The sequence below is a fragment of the Benincasa hispida genome, chromosome 4 (genome assembly GCF_009727055.1).
Source record: "Benincasa hispida cultivar B227 chromosome 4, ASM972705v1, whole genome shotgun sequence".
NCBI classification, from domain to species: domain Eukaryota; kingdom Viridiplantae; phylum Streptophyta; class Magnoliopsida; order Cucurbitales; family Cucurbitaceae; genus Benincasa; species Benincasa hispida.
The window spans coordinates 26,342,915-26,363,340 of NC_052352.1; the positions used below are offsets into that span (position 1 = coordinate 26,342,915).

Sequence of the window (20,426 nt, forward strand, 5' to 3'; positions counted from 1 at the left end):
AAGTCCACTATTTGGATTCTCATTCTGAGAATACCGAGGGTTTCGAGTGGTGGTGTCGTCTTCGGTTGCTATTTGTTCGTGCGCTGCCGTTCGTGTAGACGATCGTGGTGCTATTAGGCGACTGATTGTTGGACAATAAGGACCGTAGAGGAGTCACTTCCGTTGGATTGAGTTCGAGTGAAGATTGTCTTCAACTGGTATGTTTACTCAATCTGTTGTATTTCAATTGTGAACATATGCCTATAATTAGTGTTACAATGCATATTTGTTTGTTAGAATGTGTGTGTGGTAATTTGGTCACAATGAAATTAGAAAGATCCGAACCCGCTCATGGATACTCTTGTTTAAGAGTTCCTTTAGAGGGATTGACCTTCAATTTGTATGGGTGAGGGTGACCAGATCATCGACCTAATATGCCTACCATTTTGGGGACAAGACTGAGTGGGGAGCTGGGAACATAATAATATAAAATGGAATTCACTCCTTCACTCCTCAAGAGTAAATAGATGAGTGTTCCTTTAAGTATTGTCTTCAGGACTTAAACAAAAGGTCCTACCCTCTCATTGATCCGGGAGGGATTTTTGTTTATTGGTTAGACCATAAACAGGTTGTTCATTAGAGGAGCACTGGTACTTAAGGAGCCAGAGGTAACCCAAGGGTAAAATGATAATTTGACCCAGTTGGAGTTACAAACATTCGTGAAAAACTAACTTACTGGTATTGGTCTATATCCGTGCACATAGAAATATATATGTAGTGAGAAGAGTGCAGTTATGGGTTCTTAGTAGAGTGTGCCCACAGTTAATGAATATTGATTAATTTAGTTAGTGAATTTAGCCAATTAATCTTATATCGTTGGAGCTTCTGATCTATAGGTCCACTAGGTCCCCTCGTTAGCTCGCTAGAGGATACTTAAGAGGGATAATTTAAATTGTTCCAATTAATTTGAGGAAACTGTAAATTAGTGTGATTAATATATAATTATATGATCTATAATTAAATTGGAAAGTAATATTTGAATAAGATTTAAATTAATTCAAGTGAATTAGATTCACAAAGAATTAATTAATAGAGAGGTTTTGCACAAATACATGATATGTATATGATAATTAAATGTATACATTAAATTGGGTTTAAGTTATAAGTAGTTATTTAATTGTTGTACAAATAAAAAAATAAATAAGTGTTATTTAATTGTGCAAATTAAATAAGTGTTATTTAATAAAAGGGCTAATTAATTAAATAAATATTATTTAATTAATTATAGAAAAGGAAAACACTGAATACACAATATTGGGAAATATGCTTGGCTCTTCTCTATACAAAGATCTCTCCATGGCTCTTTGGGAAGACACTGAATACACAATTCCCATTGTAGAGAAACTCTGACAATACACAACTCCTTAGTGTTATTATGCAAAGTTTTCTCTAAGCCATAAATCCTCTCTACTCTCCAAAACCTTATTCTCCTCTCCCTTTCCCAATAGTTGGATATCATCTATCTCTATATTGGAATCCCAGAGAATAACGAGGTAACTCTCGTGGTAGTGTTCAAGATCGCTCAAGGAGTTATTTGTGATTAATACCATTTGGAGATTCATTCGTTGGAACCTTGGAGAGGATTGTTCGTGGTACTTGGGGAATCTACAAAGGTAAAAATTGTTCTAATCCTTTCCCAATAGCATGCTAGTTTACGTGTTTATTCCGTCTAGTACAACAATTTTGTTTAATGTAAAAATCGAATTGCGGGATGCAAGGCGATCTCTAACAGAATACTTCCACTGTGACGGGATCCAATCCCGGTCCCTTACACTATGATGAGTAGATGAATGGGGGTTTTCTTTGATCTCAACCCCCTAGGAACTGGGTAATGAATGCTCTCAACAACTCTTGAAATGAAAAGTGGACATCTAAAGAGTTTAGAAGCAAACTCCTTGCCAGTGTGTGAATTATGCCTTGAAGGAAAGATGACCAAATGACCTTTTACTAGAAAAGGTTACAGAGCCAAGGATTCCTTGGAGCTTGTACATTCAGACCTATGTGGTCCGATGAGTGTTAAGGCTCGAGGTGGGTATGAATATTTCATCTCTTTCATAAATGATTATTCAAGATACGGGTATCTCTACCTAATGCAATGTAAGTCTGAAGCCCTTGACAAGTTCAAGAAGTATAAGGCTAAAGTTGAAAACTTATTAGGTAAGAAGATAAAAACACTACGATCTTATCGTGGTGGAGAGTATATGGACCTCCAATTCCAGAACTATATGATAGAACATGGGATTGCATCCCAACTCTCGGCCTCAAGTAGACCTTAGAAAAATAGTGTATCATGAAGGAGAAACAGAACCTTGTTGGACTTGGTTCGGTCTATGATGAGTTATGGTCATCTTCCAGACTTGTTTTGGGGTTTTGCAGTGGAGACTACATGTTATATTATGAACAACGTTCCCTCAAAAAGTGTTTCTGAAACACCTTTTAAGTTGTGGAGAGGCCCTAAAGGTAGTTTACGCCACTTTAGGATTTGGGAGTGTCTGGCCCATGTGCTTATGACTAACCTGAAGAAGTTGGAATCGCATTCGAAAGTTTGCCCTTTGTAGGCTACCCCAAGGAAACAAAGGGTGGATACTTCTATGATCAGAGTGAGAACAAAGTGTTTGTTTCTACAAATGCTATCTTTTTTAAAGAAGATCATATAAGGGATCATAAGCCATGAAGTAAGCTCATTTTACGTAAGATCTCTAGTGAGACTGAGACTGTTGAGGGTTCAACAAAAGTTGTTGAACAGCCCGATAAATCAATAAGAGTTGTTGAGGTCGGAACATCTAGTCAACCAGCTCAAGAGTTGAGACTGTCTCGACGTAGTGGGAGGGTTATGAGCCGTCAGATTGCTACATGGATTTGACTGAAGCCCATAATGTCATTTCTAATGATGGGGTCGAGGATCCAATGTCTTTTAAGAAACCAATAGAGGATGTTGATAAAGATGATTGGATTAAGGCCATGAACCAAGAGATTGAGTCTATGTACTTCAATAACGTTTGGGAGCTTGTGGATCTTCCATATGGGGTAAGATCTATAGGGTGTAAGTGGATCTATAAGCGAAAGCGAGGTGTAGATGGAAAAGTGCAAACCTTTAAGGCTAGACTCGTGGCAAAGGGTTATACCCAGGTCGAGAGAGTGGACTATGAGGAAACTTTCTCACCTGTTGTCATGCTTAAGTCTATCAGAATACTCCTGTCCATAGCCATATTTTATGATTATGAGATATGACAAATGGACGTCAAGAGTCTTTCTTAATGGTAATCTTGAGCAGATCATCTACATGACTCAACCAGAGGGGTTCGTAGTTCCAGATTAAGAGCAAAATGTTTGCAAACTTAATTGGTCCATTTATGGGCTGAAACAAGAGTCTAGATCGTGTAACATTAGGTTTGACAGTGTGGTCAAATCGTCTGGCTTTGATCAAAACATTGATGAGCCTTGTGTCTACAAGAAGATCATCAACAGCTCTGTAGCTTTCTTGGTATTGTATGTGGATGATATCCTACTCATTGGGAATGATGTAGAGTTTCCGATTGACATTAAAAAGTGGCTAGCTACCCAGTTCCAAATGAAAGATTTAGGTGAGGCATAGTATGTTCTAAGGATCCAGATCATTTGGGATCGTAAGAACAAGAGGTTAGCCTTGTCTCAGACATCGTACATCGATCAAATGTTGATCAGGTACAGGATACAGGATTCCAAGAGGGGTTTATTACCCTTCAGGCATGGAATCGTTTTGTTTAAAGATCAATGTCCTAAGACACCTTAAGAGGTTGAGGAGATGAGACAGATTCCCTATGCTTAAGTTGTTGGAAGCTTAATGTATGCAATGTTGTGTACCAAACCCGACATTTGCTATGCAATAGGGATTGTCAGTCGTTATGAGTCCAATCCAGGATTAGATCACTGGACGGCGGCCAAGACGATCCTCAAGTATCTTCGGAGAATGATGAACTACATGCTCGTCTATGGAGATAAGGATTTGATCTTTATAGGATACACTGACTCTGACTTTCAGACCGATAGAGATTCTCGTAAATTGACATCGGGGTCAGTGTTCACTCTGAATGGAGGGGTTGTAGTATGGCGAAGCATCAAGCAAGGATGCATCACAGACTCAACTATGGAAGCCGAATCCGTAGCCGCTTGTGAAGCAGCTAAGGAGGTTATTTGGCTGAGGAAATTCCTTACAAATTTTGAAGTTGTTCCAAATATGGATTTGCCTATCACTCTCTATTGTGATAACAACAGGGCTGTGGAACATTCAAAGAAACCTCGAAGTCATTGTCGAGGCAAGCATATACAGCGAAAATACCACTTGATTAGGGAGATTGTGCATCTTGGTGATGTGATAGTCACGAAGATAGCAATGGAGCACAACGTTGTTGATCCATTTACAAAGGCTCTCACGACTAAAGTGTTCCAGGGTCACCTGGAGAGTCTGAGGTATACCCTAGTTTATTGTATATTGTACATGTATTTATCTTGTATTGTACATTAGTCTCCCAAGGCATTAGGACAAGTGAGAGATTGTTGGGATTGGTGTCCTAATTCTCCCAAAGTCTCGTAGTTTGTAATCTATACACATTGTTATGAATAAAATAAGAGTTATTTTATTTGGCATTTACTCATATCCAATAAAAAAAACTCCCTGGTTAGTGTATGAATACTTAAGCATGTATATGAGATATATAAGTGGATCATGCCTTAAGTGATAACCTAAATAGGTTTGTGGTATAAGGATTAAGAATGGATACCTGATCCTGATGACACTATATGACCCGCTTTGTAGAGGTTTGTAAGTGTTGTGAACTACTACAGATGGTAGATCTTGAACATACATGTGGTGACATGTGAATGGGGGTGTCCTATGCAAAGAGTTTGTATATGACCAAACCACGAGACGATTCATTTTTGTATATAACGCCTTGATACTGGAAACTTACATCTCACCTAAACGACCTATGGTGACATGACCTCAATCCTCAGTATTTTGGAAACTCCTGACTTTGAGGGCGGTCCTTTGATTAATATAGTATGGGTGAGAGTGACCAGATTGCCAACTCAACTTGCCTACCTTTTTGGGGACTTGTCTGATATGGGACTGGTAACTTAGTTACACAAGGGGTAAGTAGATAGATTGCTTCCTTCTGGGCTGATTTTGGGTCTTGAACATAGTGGCTACAACTTCTCTTTGGAAGAGAGGACGCAATCATAGTAGGACTATGACTTATTTTCATTAGAGAGATTAATGGTATTTAAGGAGTTAGATGTAACTATAGGGGCATAACGGTTATTGGCCCAGCTGTACTTATGAGCGATTTGTGAAGGGTTATCGCACTGTTGATGTGGACACATAATATATCTATAGTAAGGAGATTTCAGCTGTTAGTCTTTAATGGAGTGCCCGACAGTTAACGGATGGTGGATCCCATGACAAGAGTTTAGTCAGTTATTCACGTACCATTGGAGCTTCGAGCTACAGGTTCATAAGGTCCCCTTGGTAGCTCAATGGATTCAAGTTAAGAATCAGTTCTTTGTGTTGATTTGAAATGTTAAAATTGACAAAAGGAAATTTGATTATATACGATATGATTGGTGTGATGTATGAGATACACCAAGTGAAGGATTAATGTAAATGAGATTTATATTAAGTACCATGAAATAGAAAAAGAGTTATGGTTTATATGTTTCATGAGATGAAATATTAAAACTATAGGTTATAAATATAATATGGTAAGTTGGTTATCATATATTGATGCGTTGGTTTATCATGCGATGATCATGCAAGTTTTCCTAACAAAGCCCAAGTATAAGCCTTCTTATGGTCCTGGTAAGTCCAAGGTCAAACGTAGGGATTACTAAATAGATATGCGACAGACTCTTTGATCCTATTGCGATAGTGATAAAGAAGTATATGGTGATTTATCTTAGATTTTCTAATGCGATGGAATTAAATGTGGAGCGATGAAAGGGTGGTGTTGTAACAAGTATGCGATGAAGGGGTTGAGAAGAGATTTAGTTAGCATTTCTTAAGATTTTGTATAAGCCATGCGACCATGCTATACACAAATATTAAGCACTACATTTCTCAATGCATAATGCCACATTTCCTATTTCTAGGATGCATGCAATGTGTATGGAATGTAGCAGATAAAACTTATTTCTAAGTCTCTACTCTTGCTTATGCGTTCTAATCCGACTCTCTCAAGCCTAGATTCTGTCTTCAGACTACTCTCTTAAGTACTCCAAATGATGAATGAAGCATACATAAGACAAGATAATCGCATAAAGTGCATAGCTTAAGTCATGTCAGTTAAGTACTTCTCAACCCATTCACAAATTTAGTTACTCATACATGGTGTGGAGAGACTGAACATAAATTGAAATGAAGTTTTCATTTTTGCAAATAAAGTGATTGAGTACAAAACAATAAATGGTGCAAGAAGTATCAAGCCAGGTAAGCAATATCTTGCTTCATCTGGCTTTTTACACTGCTCTTATCACTTCAACTCTTTCCCAAATTATAGAATCTTTCTCTTGCAAAAGTTGGGTGTATCTCCTTCATGCTATTTCCGACAGCCTCTCGACCTCTCTGAAAATTAATTTCTTCTCAAGAATACCCTTCCCTCGGCTTCGCCTTGCTTCCTCGTGTGCCCTCNGCCTCTCGACCTCTCTGAAAATTAATTTCTTCTCAAGAATACCCTTCCCTCGGCTTCGCCTTGCTTCCTCGTGTGCCCTCCTCTTTTTTTGGTTTGGGGCATTGGGTATTTATAGACTTCTTAGGCAAAGCAGTTCTTCTCACTAATGATTGCGTAGATGGGCAGCATTAATTTCCATACCATGTTGTGTCGTCTGATAATCATCGAAAGTGCAATGTATTTGCAACGGTATGGTCTTTCAACGGCCGTCAAATGTATTTCCGAATTGACCGTTATCAGCTTTATGTCCCATCATATTATGTTGTTGTCTTTATGTAAAGTCTTTATGCGATAATGATCGCAAACTCAAACGCACCATCACATTGTGCCCTTGGATCGCCAACTCAAACTGTGCCATCACATTGTACCTGCATAGAATAACGCAATTTAACTGTTTTTATGTAATGAGTGTCCGCGATCGCAATTTTCTTTTAGTTTGTCGCATTCAATCGTAATATTGCCTATTTTACCATTGTTTTCTCCCATTGTTTTAATAATTCGAGCTTTAATAACTTGTATTTCTACCAGTTATCATATATATTTATAATAATATTAATTATTAGATAATTATATCTTTTTATCTAATAATCAATTGAGTGAGAGGTTATTGGTGGTTTCAAGGTAACTGTGAAATAAAATGAAAAATGTTTTCCTAATTTTAATAGTAGTTGCTGTGAGATTTACCATTCTCAGAATTACTCACGGTTGGCTGTCAAGTGGATTAGATTCACTAAACAATAGCTGAAGAGAGACTAAACGATCGTGGAGTGACACTACACGATAGTTCACTCAGCTGGCCTTTAGCTAAGCGATCACAGAGCTTTTACTAAACAATCACATAACATTTGTTAAACGATTAGGCATCGTCTATACGACAGACCTTGTCATCTCCCACTTGTATAATCGTCACGATTGTTCTTCCTCTGGTCTTTTCCTCTGACCAAGTCCATACAAAGCCCACACTTTTGAATTCTCATACTGAGAATACCAAGGTAGCCATTGTAGTGGTGTCGTACTTAACTCGACATAGTTCGAGATTTGTGGAGGTCGTTTGTTGAGTTCGATGTGTTCGTGATCTTGGAGATCGCTGAGTTCATAGTCGCTGTGATCGTACTGTGTTCGAGTGTTCGTGTGTTGCTGGCTTGAAGTCAGATCGAGCGTTCGAGATCGATGGTGTTTGAAGATAAGTCTTCAAAGGTATGATAATCTTTCCTTTGATCTTGTTGAAAGCATGCTGTAATTTTGTATTGTGCATAGCCTATAAATTTTCATTTCTTGATTGCAATTGTGTATATTCAAATACGAATAGAATTTGGAACGATCATTCCGCTGCTCATGGAAATCCTCATGTCAGATTTCTTTCACCATCAATGACCAAAACGTATCTAGATGCACCATTTGGATCTTTCAATCCATCATAGGGCTTTATAGTAGGTAACTTGAATTTAGGGGGTACTAGTTCTTGCTCATTATCATCCGTGAATGGTAGGTTTACCTGATCCAAAAAATTATCAAGGTCCAACCCCACGTGATCTTGTGCCGTTTGATATCTTTTAATTGGTTATGGATGTGTCGTAACTTAATTGTCCATGGTCGGCTATCCACTTCTTTGTCATCCTCGGCTTACTTCCTTCGTCGTTGATTGATGAAATCTCGTAAATTTGTACCTAGGTCAAATTTGTCTGTTTGTTTTATCCTCCGAGCCTCTATTCGGTCACCTCTCCGAACTGTCAATCATCCCTGGTATGTGTAACATCTCATGGGCTGACTCTTGGCTGGAACATAATTTCAAATAGTAGGAGTTTGAGAATGGTGATCAAGAGGTGCATGCTTCTTCGAGTCCAGATTGTTCGCTCACTCGTTGTTCCTTCTCAATATCAATTTCTGTGACGCCTTTGGTCAGGAACCCCAAACTCCCTTACCCCTTCAATCACTGAAGCTTTACCCTTGGCTGGGTCTTGGACAATTGAGAAGGTGTTTCGACCCAATGGATTGTGCTTTTGCTTCCCGTCACATTTATTTTCCTCAGGTGGGTATATCGTATTCTACCTGATGGCCTTGCTGACTAGGGTTGGTCGTCTAAGCATCTCCATGATTTGGTTCAAGTTTTGACCCAAGCCATCAACTTTGGTGGCTAGAGCTTCATATTCATGAGTTGGCTCTTTTTCAAGCGGTGGGTCTCACCCACGTGAGTTTTTGGAACACGTGTGGGTTGTCGCCTTGGATGATGATCACAGTTCGAATCATCCCATCAGTTGAGAGATTATCTTTGTTCACATTGTTGCTCATGTTTCAAACACAAGATGTAGTGGTAGGGCTACAAGATTTTGTCATTCCTTTTCCCACAGGCAGTGCCAACTGTTGATATCGAAAGTTGCACCAACGGTAAATTTATATTTCTTGAGGGAGAGTAACTCGATATCCTGCAAAATGAGCAAAGCTTAACACTAATGTGGTGTTGAGCCAAATTCACTATGATGCTTAAGTTAGAACCATGTTTGAATAGTGCTCAATTGGTGGAAAATTGGCATAAGTTTGAGAGCATACCTTTCTTTGATCGCGACTCAAAGATTATATAGGTTGACTATTTGAAAACTGAAGATGACCCCATCTTTTAGCTGCCAGACCATCATCGGTCTTTAATTCATATGTTATCCATCTGAATCATCATCCCCTGAGCTGTTACACACTTTCACATTCAATATGCCCGACTCTTGGGTAGAACTTTGACGCTCGATTGAACAATCTTTATTGCAACACAATTATACCTCTTTAATATATTAATTTCCCAACAAATAGTTGGGTTACATAAAATGGAAATGGGCAACTTATTAGTCTCCAAAAATATATTATTTTGATATGTTCTTTTTTAATGTAAACGCATGGTTTGTGATATATCTAAGCCATACTAAGAATTCTTTCATAACACCTAACATGGCCTTTGCATGGCCAAACCATGCAAAATTCTACTAAAATATATATATATATATATTCCAACATGCCATGCATGGCCATGCAACTTTGTATGTAAGTATGTATGTATATATTCACTATTTTGCATGGCTAGAATGCATACACCACAACATTGCTCCCAAATAGCTAAAAGTCATTTAGAAGCTTATTGGCTTGGCCTCTTAGTTAGAGCTATTTTCTAAGCTCGACCTGCTTTTCTTAGCTCGACCTGCTTTCTTAACTCAACCTTCCAGCCCGACTTGCTCTTTTAACTCAGTCTTCCATCTCGACTTGCACTTTTAGCTCGGTATCTTGGTTCAGCTTGCTTTCTTAGCTCAAACGGGTCGAGCTAATTAAGATAATTTTTCAACTCGATTATCTTTGCTAGAATCTTGACTTTAACTTAATTAACTAGGTGTAGTTTTACCCTCCACGGATAGCATGAAGACTAAATCAAACCACTTGGTATATTTTTCACCTTAGGTGGAGCACTCGTATCATGGAAATCTTCAAAACAGACATGTATAACACGTCCTATTGTATAGCTCTTGATAAAACAAGAGAAAAAGATGAATTGCTTCAAAATTTTCTTGAAGAATGTAAGGGCTTGTTTAGTAGGTAACTCATATTTTGTTTTATGTTTTCAGATTCACTGAATTTTGTGAATATGTGCTTGGTTGGCAATCTAGATTATGTTTTTGAGAACTGTTTTTCAGATTATGTGATCCAAACAGTGCAAATTCTAAAAAAAAAAAAAATTATGTTTTAAGTATATACAAATTTTGAATTAAAAAATTTAAATAAAAAATTATATTAAAAATGATAAAAACAATAATAAATATATTATTTCATGACATAAGCTCAATTTGTAACGCCCTAAATTTTCATGTAATTTTCTTTAAATTATCTTGAAATATTTGGGCATTATTTTGGATATTGGGGCAAGAAAAAAAATTTAATTTGGAAAGCAAGATAATTAATTTAAAAGATATTTTTCAAGAATTGGAATTTTAATTCAATATAAGGAAATTTGGATTAATTTACTTGAAGAAGTATGATTTTTAAATTGATTAAATATTTGGAAGGAGGATGATATGTTCCCTCTAATTTTGAAGTTAATTGGTTTGGTATTAATTTGATAAGAGATTTGGAACTTTTGGATTATTTTGGATAAATATTTGAAAATAAAGAAAAGGAAAAGAATTGTAACTTTGGAAATTAAAAGAAATTTGAAATTTAAGAAGAAAAAGGGAAATTTGGTTTTAAATTTTATCCTCTTTAATTTTGAAGTTTGGATCCAAATTAAATAAGATAATTAATTTAAATCGAGTTGATAGGAGAAATTTGGATTTAAGTTAAATTAATTAGATTATAGAATTTCTAATTTAGTTAGATGGTGAAATTTCTAATTCAATTGGAATATGGATTCCCAATTTAATTAGATCATGGATTATCTAATTAATTAAAATATAGATCTCCTAATTAGAGAAAATGTCTTATTCAAAAAGGAAATCTAATCTATCTACTACTTCAAGTTATGGAATCCTGAATGGTTTAGGATTAGGAGTATTTTTCCTCTATAAATACAACCATCCACTTCATTCAAAACCATTCACTTCATTCCAAAGAGAGGTCAATTAGAGAGAAAAATCCCTGTTACTTTCATATTTTTTTAGCCGTTCACCGTTGTGCGTTTGTCGATTACTACCGCTCGCCGGATTTTTATTTGGTGAGTTGTTGATGATTTTGTTTAGATTTCTTGACTGGTTCTTTAGTACACACTGAATTTTAGGCCATACTTGATTTATCTATAAGATTTGAAGCATCAATTCAAGTTTTTGAAAGTTGTTAGTATACTATTCAATAAGTTCTGGAGCTTTGGAACACATAATTGGTGAGTGTTAAGACTATGAAATTTTTTGGATTAAATGTTAGCTTAACTCTCCCATTTTTTAAGGTCCAAAGCCATTGTCCGTTGGAATTAAAACCTGATTTTAGAGGATATTTTGGAGTTGAAATCTTGGAAGTGATTTATTGATCAAGCTTCATTGTTCGGTAAGTTAAATAGGGGGCATTTGGACCAATTTTGGTTAATTGGATTTAGGCCCAAAAGATTAATTTAAATTTTGGACTCATTATTTTAGGCATTGGTTGCTAAATTGAATTTGGTAATTTATGTTTTAAGGCTGGTTCAAGTTTACTCAAAAGCTTTAAGGAGATTATTTATGTAGATTATTTTTTGTAACCAAGTTGAGGTAAGTGGTACTATTATCGGTGTCTTCATGCCAGACAGCATAGATTAGATTTATAAAGTTAATTAATGGACTCTAGAAGCATGATTTTGTCATTGTGATATACTTGTTGCAGGACAATTATGAGTATTATGATGCATGATTAGATCAATAAGGTAGTTTACTGTCTCGCCTTGACGCATGTTTTATTTCAGAAGGACCAACGGGTCTAGTTTCATGCTTGACGGTGTGCCTACGTGCCGCTAGACATGCGTGAATCGACAGGTTCACGTTCATGTTATTTTTCCATGTTTGACGGTGTGCCTACAGGCCGCTAGATATGCGTGAATCGACAGATTCACGTTCACATTATTTTTTCCATGTTTGATGGTGTGCCTACGGGCCACTAGACATGTGTGAGTCGACAGGTTCACGTTCATGTTATTTTTTCATGTTTGACGGTGTGCCTACGAGCCGCTAGACATGCGTGAATCGACAGGTTCACGTTCATGTTTGACGGTGTGCCATCAGGCCACTAGACATGCGAGTCAAGGCAAGACAGTACGTCTTTTGGTTTCTTTTCATCATCTAAGACCGATGTGGTTGTTTGAACCACGGGTCATCATTCTCATAGATGCATAACTTAATCCCGATAATGGGATTACTTACTGGGTATTTTATACTTAACCTTTATCTTTGTTTTTGTTTTTCAGGTAAGGATAGGAACAGACAGACGGGTGACGAGAGAGACCTGTGACCGTGCCATATGGAACAGAGAAATCGCTTCCGCTCAGTCTCCGTTTTTGTCATTTGAATGTTTTGAAATTAGAATTTAATGTGAGACAACAAATTTTAATGTTTTGAATGTTTTATTTATAAATATTATTTTCAGGGGACCCCGAATAAAAGTTTTACTTATTTGTTATTTACTTTGGAAAACTATCTTTATTATTTTAATAAAATTGATTTGGAAATCTGTCTTTATTATTTTAATGAAATTAATTTTCCTCAATAGTTAAAATGTTTTGAATGTAAATGTGTAATTATGAGTAACGACCCTTATTAGAGTACTCAAAAGGTCGAGTCGTTACACAATTACTTTTGTTAAATTAAAATATGTAATATATTATATATTATATGATATTACAAAATAATAATTATACAAAAATTTCAACCTAATATATTTGGTGAGTAACTAGATATATTTTAAAATACGTTTTGAAAATTTTGTTAAATTAAAAATTACTTTATGAATTTGTTATAAACACATATTTAAAAATATAAAATACAACTTTATTTTCTTTTATTCAATTATTTTAAATTTATGTTTTTAGATTGGCTATCAAACAAACCATAAGTTAGTGTGAGAAAAAATTTCCAACCAACTATGGTAACACTAGAAAATTTTCCGGCCAATCGAGCATGAGTGGCACGTGCCACTAGTTGGACAGCCGAGCATAATTGACATGTGGAACCAGTGTGACAAAAATGACGTGGCAAAAGAACATTGGAAGTTAGGGGACCGAGGCGTTCTCTTCGCTTTGGGTTGGAATCTGTAAACCCACTTCTCTTCGCCTTCCACATCAACATCAACAATGGCCAGAGAGCATTACAATAACTATTCTTCTCACTCTTCGCTCAGATCCCTGCCACTCTCCTCCTTACTTTACTCTCTCTTTCTCTCTGCATTCCCAGCCACTGTCGTCTCCCTTTGATCACAGGTTCTTCTCCATTTCAATTCTGCATTTCCTCTATTTCATAGTTCGTTGTTTGATCCCTGCTGGTGGTGCTTCCTTCTCCGTCATCAGCCCGATTTGTGCATTTCGTTTATTTGATTCTTGTTCATACTTTGATTGATCCTTGATTCACTGCTAGTTCTTTCTTTATCCGCTTCGTGAATTATGCATTTCCTTTTTTATATTCTTGTTCATTAATTTAATACTAGAAAGACGGCTATAATTTTTCGAGGTATTGTTTAGCATGTTTGGTTATGATTTTAAAATTGTTAAAATCATTTTTGTCATTTTTTAAATCGCCCTTGAACAGTCTTTGATCATTTAAAATTAATTTAATATTTAACTTTACAGTTTTAAATGCAAATCTCCAATTATCAAAATTGCTTTGATTTTGAAAATGACATAAGTAGTTTTAACCATTTTAAAATTTCTCTCAAACATGTCATTTTCGCTTAATTTTTAGATTTTGTTAAACACCAAAAAATTAAGTTTATTGATTATGATAAATTTAATTATATCAATACTTTAATTCTTTCCATAGAAGATCCAACAAGTGGAACACTATATTGATTGGAAAGGAAATGAGTTTGAATACAAGGCTTTGACACCATGTTAAATCAATTATTGACCTAAATGCATAAATTGATAGGTTATAGTAAATTTAAAAAACAGATTCCATCTTGTATACCTCTTAGAATTTTGATGCTTCACTTGTTTTCAAGTTGGTAAATAACAAGTGTTAATTTGATGTTTGTTTTAACCTATAAGGAAATGTCATTATAGAGATTTGAACACAACACTTTAATACTATGTTAAATCACCAATTGATTCAAAAGCTTAAGGGTCCGTTTGGATTGACTCGAGAAATTTTTTTTTTCTCAAAATACTCATTTTTATTTAAACATATTTGACAAAAATTGTTGAAAATACACTCCAAAAGTTATTTGAATTAGTTGCCGAATACTCTAATTTTTTTCCAAAATGACTAATTTTTTAAATTAAACACTTAAAATGCATTTCAAACACACCTTAAGTTGAGGATTATAGTAAATTTATATAAACAGTTCAACTGATTCTATCTAATATCTGTAAGAATTTTGATGCTTCACGTGTTTTCAGGTTTCACGTTTTCCCTGGTAAATGAGGTGTGCTAATTCGATGTTTGTTGCAACGTATAAGGCGAGGCATCAGGGCAACTGGTGATGGAGTTTTTTCTAGATACATGAGCATACGGCCATTATGCCTTTATAAAAAATTGGCCGTGCATGGCAGTTTGCACACTAGAATCTCAGTATGCCAGGATCACGTCAAAGGCCATACTTAAAGCCATCTATATACATAATTATATTGGTTTCGTTGGTCAGCATATTTCTAGTTGGCGTTTATGTTTATCCACCTAGAACCTCTCTGCTTTGTTATATCTTTTCTAGTGGTTGTATCAATGGTGCATTTGAACAGCACCTGCCAGTTGCTTCTCGGGAATTAACTGATGAAGAAACTGCAGCTCGGGTTGTAATGAAGGAAATTTTGAAGAGACCCCTTGCTCATTCTAAGAATCCAAAAATTGCCTTTATGTTTTTGACTCCAGGTTCATTACCTTTTGAGAAGCTATGGCATAAATTTTTTGATGTAAGACTTTGTGTTCAACCTTGAAGCTTTAATTTCTTTTGTTGGATTTGTATTAGAGAATATTTTCATCAGTTATCTGTCTTCGAGAAATTTCCAGTGAAAAATTTACAAAAACGTTCTAGGATAGCGCTTTCACTCCCCCACATGCAATCATTAGTCAAATATAAGTTTGATCCATGGAGGGTTTGAGACTATTTTGGCTCTAATTGTGAATCTCACATTTAGGGAATTACTAGCTATATATACACACACATATATGCTAAACTTATCTTTTATTGGAGAAGTTTGGAAGGGCATGAATGCTATGTAAAACTTCTACCGGACCTTTGGTCAGTTGGCTTTATTGATTTGGGTGCTTAAACCAGTTCTTGTTTTTCAGGGTCACGATGATAGATTTTCTGTATATGTGCATGCATCTAGAGAGAAAGTACCACGTGTGAGCCCCCATTTTGTTGGTCGTGACATTCGCAGTGAAAAGGTGGGTCATGCAGAATATTTATTGCTCAGCTTCTCTATGTAGTTATTTTAGCGAAGCAGCCTTATTAGATATTGGATGCGTTTTGAAAATAAATAGAAAAAGGCATACTTTTCTCATAATATAGTACTTGGTAAGTTAAAATGCAGATTTTTTTTTCACTTGCCTATTCCAAAATGACTTTGGTTTCTCTTGCCTTCTCGAGTTGTTAAACTGTCTTCAAAAGACAGACAAAATGTTAAGAAATGACCAATAGTCAGACACCTTTAATTCTTTTTGGCTCCGTGTAACTTTTGTTCACCAATGTCATTATTTGTGTATGCACAGGATTTTATTATTTGATACCCAATGGTTTTGTTTTTAGATGAACTTCTTTTCTGGGCTTCTAAGATCTGACGAAGGACTTGAATGTGATAGTTTTTCTGGAAAAGGGTGTCTTGAGAGTGGCAATGGATGTGAGAACACTGAATTGAATCTATGGAAGTTTCTTCTATCATTATTTGTAATATCTTGTATGAATCCTTGTACTTGGTTATTGGTGGTAATGTTGATGCTTTTTAGTTCAAATATTTATAGCTTTACGATATGAAATAGTTGCTGATGTGAAACCATTAGCAAACATTATTCAGGTAGCTTGGGGAGAAATTTCTATGGTTGATGCAGAGAAGAGACTTTTGGCAAATGCACTTCTAGACCCTGATAATCAGTACTTTGTTTTAATATCTGAAACGTAGGTGGTCATCTTTTTCATTTGTCTATTGGTAATTGAAGATTTTGCAACATTGGTGGAATGGGTTCTTATCTGATCACTATTTGTACTTCTGTTTCAGTTGTGTACCTCTTCATGACTTTGAGTATATTTATAACTATTTGATGTTTACAAACGTCAGCTATATTGATTGGTAAGGAAACTTTATTTTTTTAACGTTGGACACCTTTGCTTATTAGTAATTAAGTCGGAACTCTCTGACCAATCTAAATGACTATGATCTCCCGCCAATCTGATGTTAGACATCTCTTATTTCAGTTTTGTAGACCCTGGTCCCCATGGAAGTGGCAGGTATTCAGAGCGCATGTTACCTGAAATTGAAAAGAAAGATTTCCGTAAAGGTTCTCAGGTAGATGTAGTCATATATTGTTTACTACTTACTGGTACTATATGATCCCAACCCAACTGCTCTTATAATATTGAAGAACTTCGGATACATGTGAAAAATCAGATATGAGCATTTAGAAAATAATAACATTTTATCGCTCAATGGGTGGTAGTGGTGGGGTTGGGGTGTTGTTCATTTTTCGAAACCTCAGGTGGGTTTTGATTTGTAAAGGAAGTATCTTGTCAGCCACCCTCCATTACTCTCCTATTCTTCTGTCTCTCTTAATTGGGATGGATGTTAATGAATCTATACCAAGCAAAATGTGCATATTTTGTTGAGGATATAAACCTGGCAGATAAAGTGAAAGGAATCAAACCTTTGTTCGTCCAATCCTTTATCCATCTTCAATTTTTGTATTGAATTTATTAGTAAATGGGGAGCACTTTCATCACAGTTGTCAAATTTGATGAAATCTTTATTTTCTCAAGATGGCGTTTAGTCGGAATACTCACACCATATATTTTTAACCTTGTAAATTTCAGTGGTTTTCTATGAAGCGACAACATGCTATTATTGTAATGGCCGACAGTCTTTACTATACAAAATTCAAGCGTTACTGTAAGGTAATCTGCTGCTCGTAGTGACCTTATCTAGTGTGATGATTGTAGACCGATTATCAGATTGCTTCTGTGTTATGCTTATACTTGCATATGACTTGTTCTTGCTTTTGTCAGGCGACTAAGGCTGGGATCTAGAATCTTAGTTCTATATTAAATCAATATATTGGAAACTCAAATACATGTGCATTTGGTTTAAGGCATGTTTGGGACTTGAGAGTGATTGTGAAATGGTTAAACTGCTTTTAACATTTTCAAAATCACTTCGAAACATGTTTTTAATCATTCAAAATTAATTTTGATGAAATGTAAATTGCATTTAAAAGTATAAAATGAAATATTCGATTAGTTTTGAGTGATCGAAGACATATTTTAGATGATTTTGAACATGACAAAAGTGATTTTAACAATTTTGAAATCACTTCCAAACATACACTTAATCATGTTATTTAGATCTCTGGCTAAAGGACTTTCGAAATTGGAGTGGTCAAGTTAATTCTTGTTGGACTCATCTATCTCGTATGCCGATGTTTTTGTCTGTTCCACTTCCATCTTTTGCTTTATGAAGCCAGGTTGGCTGAATGGGATTTTACTTTTGCTTAGAAATGGATACTTGAGTGTTGAAGTAGACGCTTGATTGTCATATATTAACTTACTGTAGTTTCGTTTCGAAGGGGTATATTACATTTATTGTATTATTCAGCCTACACCATTTAATGAGTTCTTTCTCGTCTCTGTCTACTAGTTTGTTTGATTTGATTGCTTTAGATTTTATACACAAGTATTCTGTGTTTTTCTTTCTCAATTCATCACTCATCAGAAATTCTATCAATTGACTTGTTTTTGTCTTGCTCGACTTTCTTAGCGAACTAATGACGGCCCCAATTGCTATGCTGACGAGCACTATTTTCCAACCCTTTTCCATGTCGGTATATGATCCTATTCTAGACAATTATGACTCTATTATCTGTGTACACTCCGTCTAATCTGTTCTTTCACATTAGATGATCGACCCTGGTGGAATTGCAAATTGGTCAGTAACACATGTTGATTGGTCTGAGGGAAAGTGGCATCCAAAATCATATAGGAACCAAGATGTCACCTATGAGCTTCTAAGGAACATTACCGTACGTGACAGATAATTTTTACTTTTGCGATACTCATGTTTCTAATATCTGGAAAAGCATTGGTTTTGATAATTTTATTGTGTTCACAGTCGTTAGATGAGAGCGTTCACATTACATCTACGGCTCCGGTAGGTTTATATTCTTTTCTTTTCTTTTTGGATTACGCAGTTAATTTTTCCAGCCATTGGTTCACCATATCTATTCATTTTTCATTTTGGTCTGAAGTTTTTTAAGTCCTATATTGGGCAAGCTCAAAAGGATTAGAAGCATGCTCCATGGTCTGTCTGATTAAGCATAAGAACATACTAAGATCTCGAAGTCGCCTTTTAAGTTTCCCCCAAATCTAAAATTTGGAATGTTATACTTATATAATGTTACCATATTAAAATTTGCCTTTTTATACAAAATTTGTAGCCGCATCTCTGCTTGTTTGGACAAGGCAATTTATACATGTAGAAAAGCCAAAAAAAAGAAATGATGAGATGTTAGCTTTTATGTTTAATGGTAGGAAAAATGACTTTATGTGACTTAATTTTCACTTTTAGGGTGTGACAATGGTGAAAAACCTACAAAGAAGGAAAGAAATGAGATTTTCCCCCCCTCAAGAAAATAAATAACTGTCACATTTTTAACAATGGTGAGCAGGAATATTTCTGGTAACCAACAATCAAGCACATTTTGTGACTATTATATGAAAATTTCTTTCCAACAAATTAAACATAGTTTAGAATTATATCATTTAATTACATTGTAAAATTTATTTCACCAGAAAGAATTTTTGCATTGATCCTGCAGAGGGTGATGATATTGAGGCCCTGCTTGTGGAACGGAGTGAAAAGACCATGCCATCTGTTTGCGAGGAAATTTTATCCAGAAACTCTGGGGAGATTATTGCACCTTTTCTCTAACTACACAGCTGTTTAGGCCATTCTTGTCGCCCCCGGATCGAGAGATCATTCGAGAGGTTAGAACAATGTGGTTGATAATTTTATACAGTTATAACATATGATATAGAAATTAGAAGTTGTCTTTTCACTATTCATCCAGTGGTTAAAGCTTCTGCCAAGAGCTTTAGCTGATTCATTTTTGTGTAGAGTTGAAGACAATGAGCTGGGGCTGCCACGGTTTGCAGCTTTTCATTGGTTTTTGGCTTGTCTTCTCAGCGATATTTGAACTTTAATATATATTCTTTTTTCTCAGAAAAGATAAGTAATCGAGTCTATATATTCTTGAGATAGAAGAAGAATAGAATATTTACGATTATTGTCAAGTTACATGTTTATAAGATCCGAATTTAGCTCAAGTCAGATAAAGTTTGTAATATCGACTTCCATGTCATAAATGTGGATGTTCCATATTTACGGTTAAAGTTAATTTACATGAATGATGTTGTAGATAATGTCATGCATCATTTCCAACTTTAGCACAATACCCAATGCGACAATATTCAATGAACGAAATCTCTAAAGTTTTTCTAAAACAAATTTTAGAGGTAAGGGTATGGGGAGGAGGCATACCCTTTTGGTTTCTGAGTTTTCAAGAATATGTGTGATTTGTCCTAATGTTTCAAATTGACTATTTTAGTCCCTAAGTTTTTAAGAATAGATTTAAAAGGTTTCTCAACTAATAAATTTATTAAATTTAAATATAAAATTGATTAAATATATGATGTAACAAGATGCTTTAGTATCACACTTTTTTTTAAAAAGTATATATAAAAAAATATAAAAATTCAAAATCTAAGAGTATAATGGAAACTACTTTAACATTCAAAACTAGTTTGTATAATTTAAATTTTTTTAGGCATTCATTGATCGAT

At 35.4% G+C, this 20,426-nt stretch overlaps 1 protein-coding gene across 4 annotated transcripts; it reads left to right on the plus strand.

Moving 5' to 3' along the window:
- The first annotated feature begins 13,462 nt into the window (after window positions 1–13,462).
- Window positions 13,463–19,991, plus strand: LOC120076849 (glycosyltransferase BC10). Of its 4 annotated transcripts, none has more exons than XM_039030795.1 (12): window positions 13,463–13,647; window positions 14,782–15,291; window positions 15,671–15,769; window positions 16,396–16,496; window positions 16,597–16,668; window positions 16,794–16,884; window positions 17,406–17,486; window positions 18,346–18,405; window positions 18,485–18,607; window positions 18,697–18,735; window positions 19,153–19,244; window positions 19,403–19,991. In XM_039030795.1, exons 2-11 carry the CDS (start codon window positions 14,956–14,958, stop codon window positions 19,222–19,224), a joined length of 1,074 nt encoding a protein of 357 aa, XP_038886723.1. In that variant the 5' UTR covers window positions 13,463–13,647; window positions 14,782–14,955; the 3' UTR covers window positions 19,225–19,244; window positions 19,403–19,991. The 4 variants fall into 4 exon arrangements, with proteins under 4 accessions (XP_038886723.1, XP_038886722.1, XP_038886721.1 ...); XM_039030794.1 differs by lacking the exon at window positions 19,153–19,244 and having other exon boundaries at window positions 13,468–13,647; window positions 19,403–19,571; window positions 19,655–19,991; XM_039030793.1 differs by lacking the exon at window positions 19,153–19,244 and having other exon boundaries at window positions 13,468–13,647; window positions 19,403–19,571; window positions 19,702–19,991.
- Window positions 19,992–20,426: the final 435 nt, after the last annotated feature.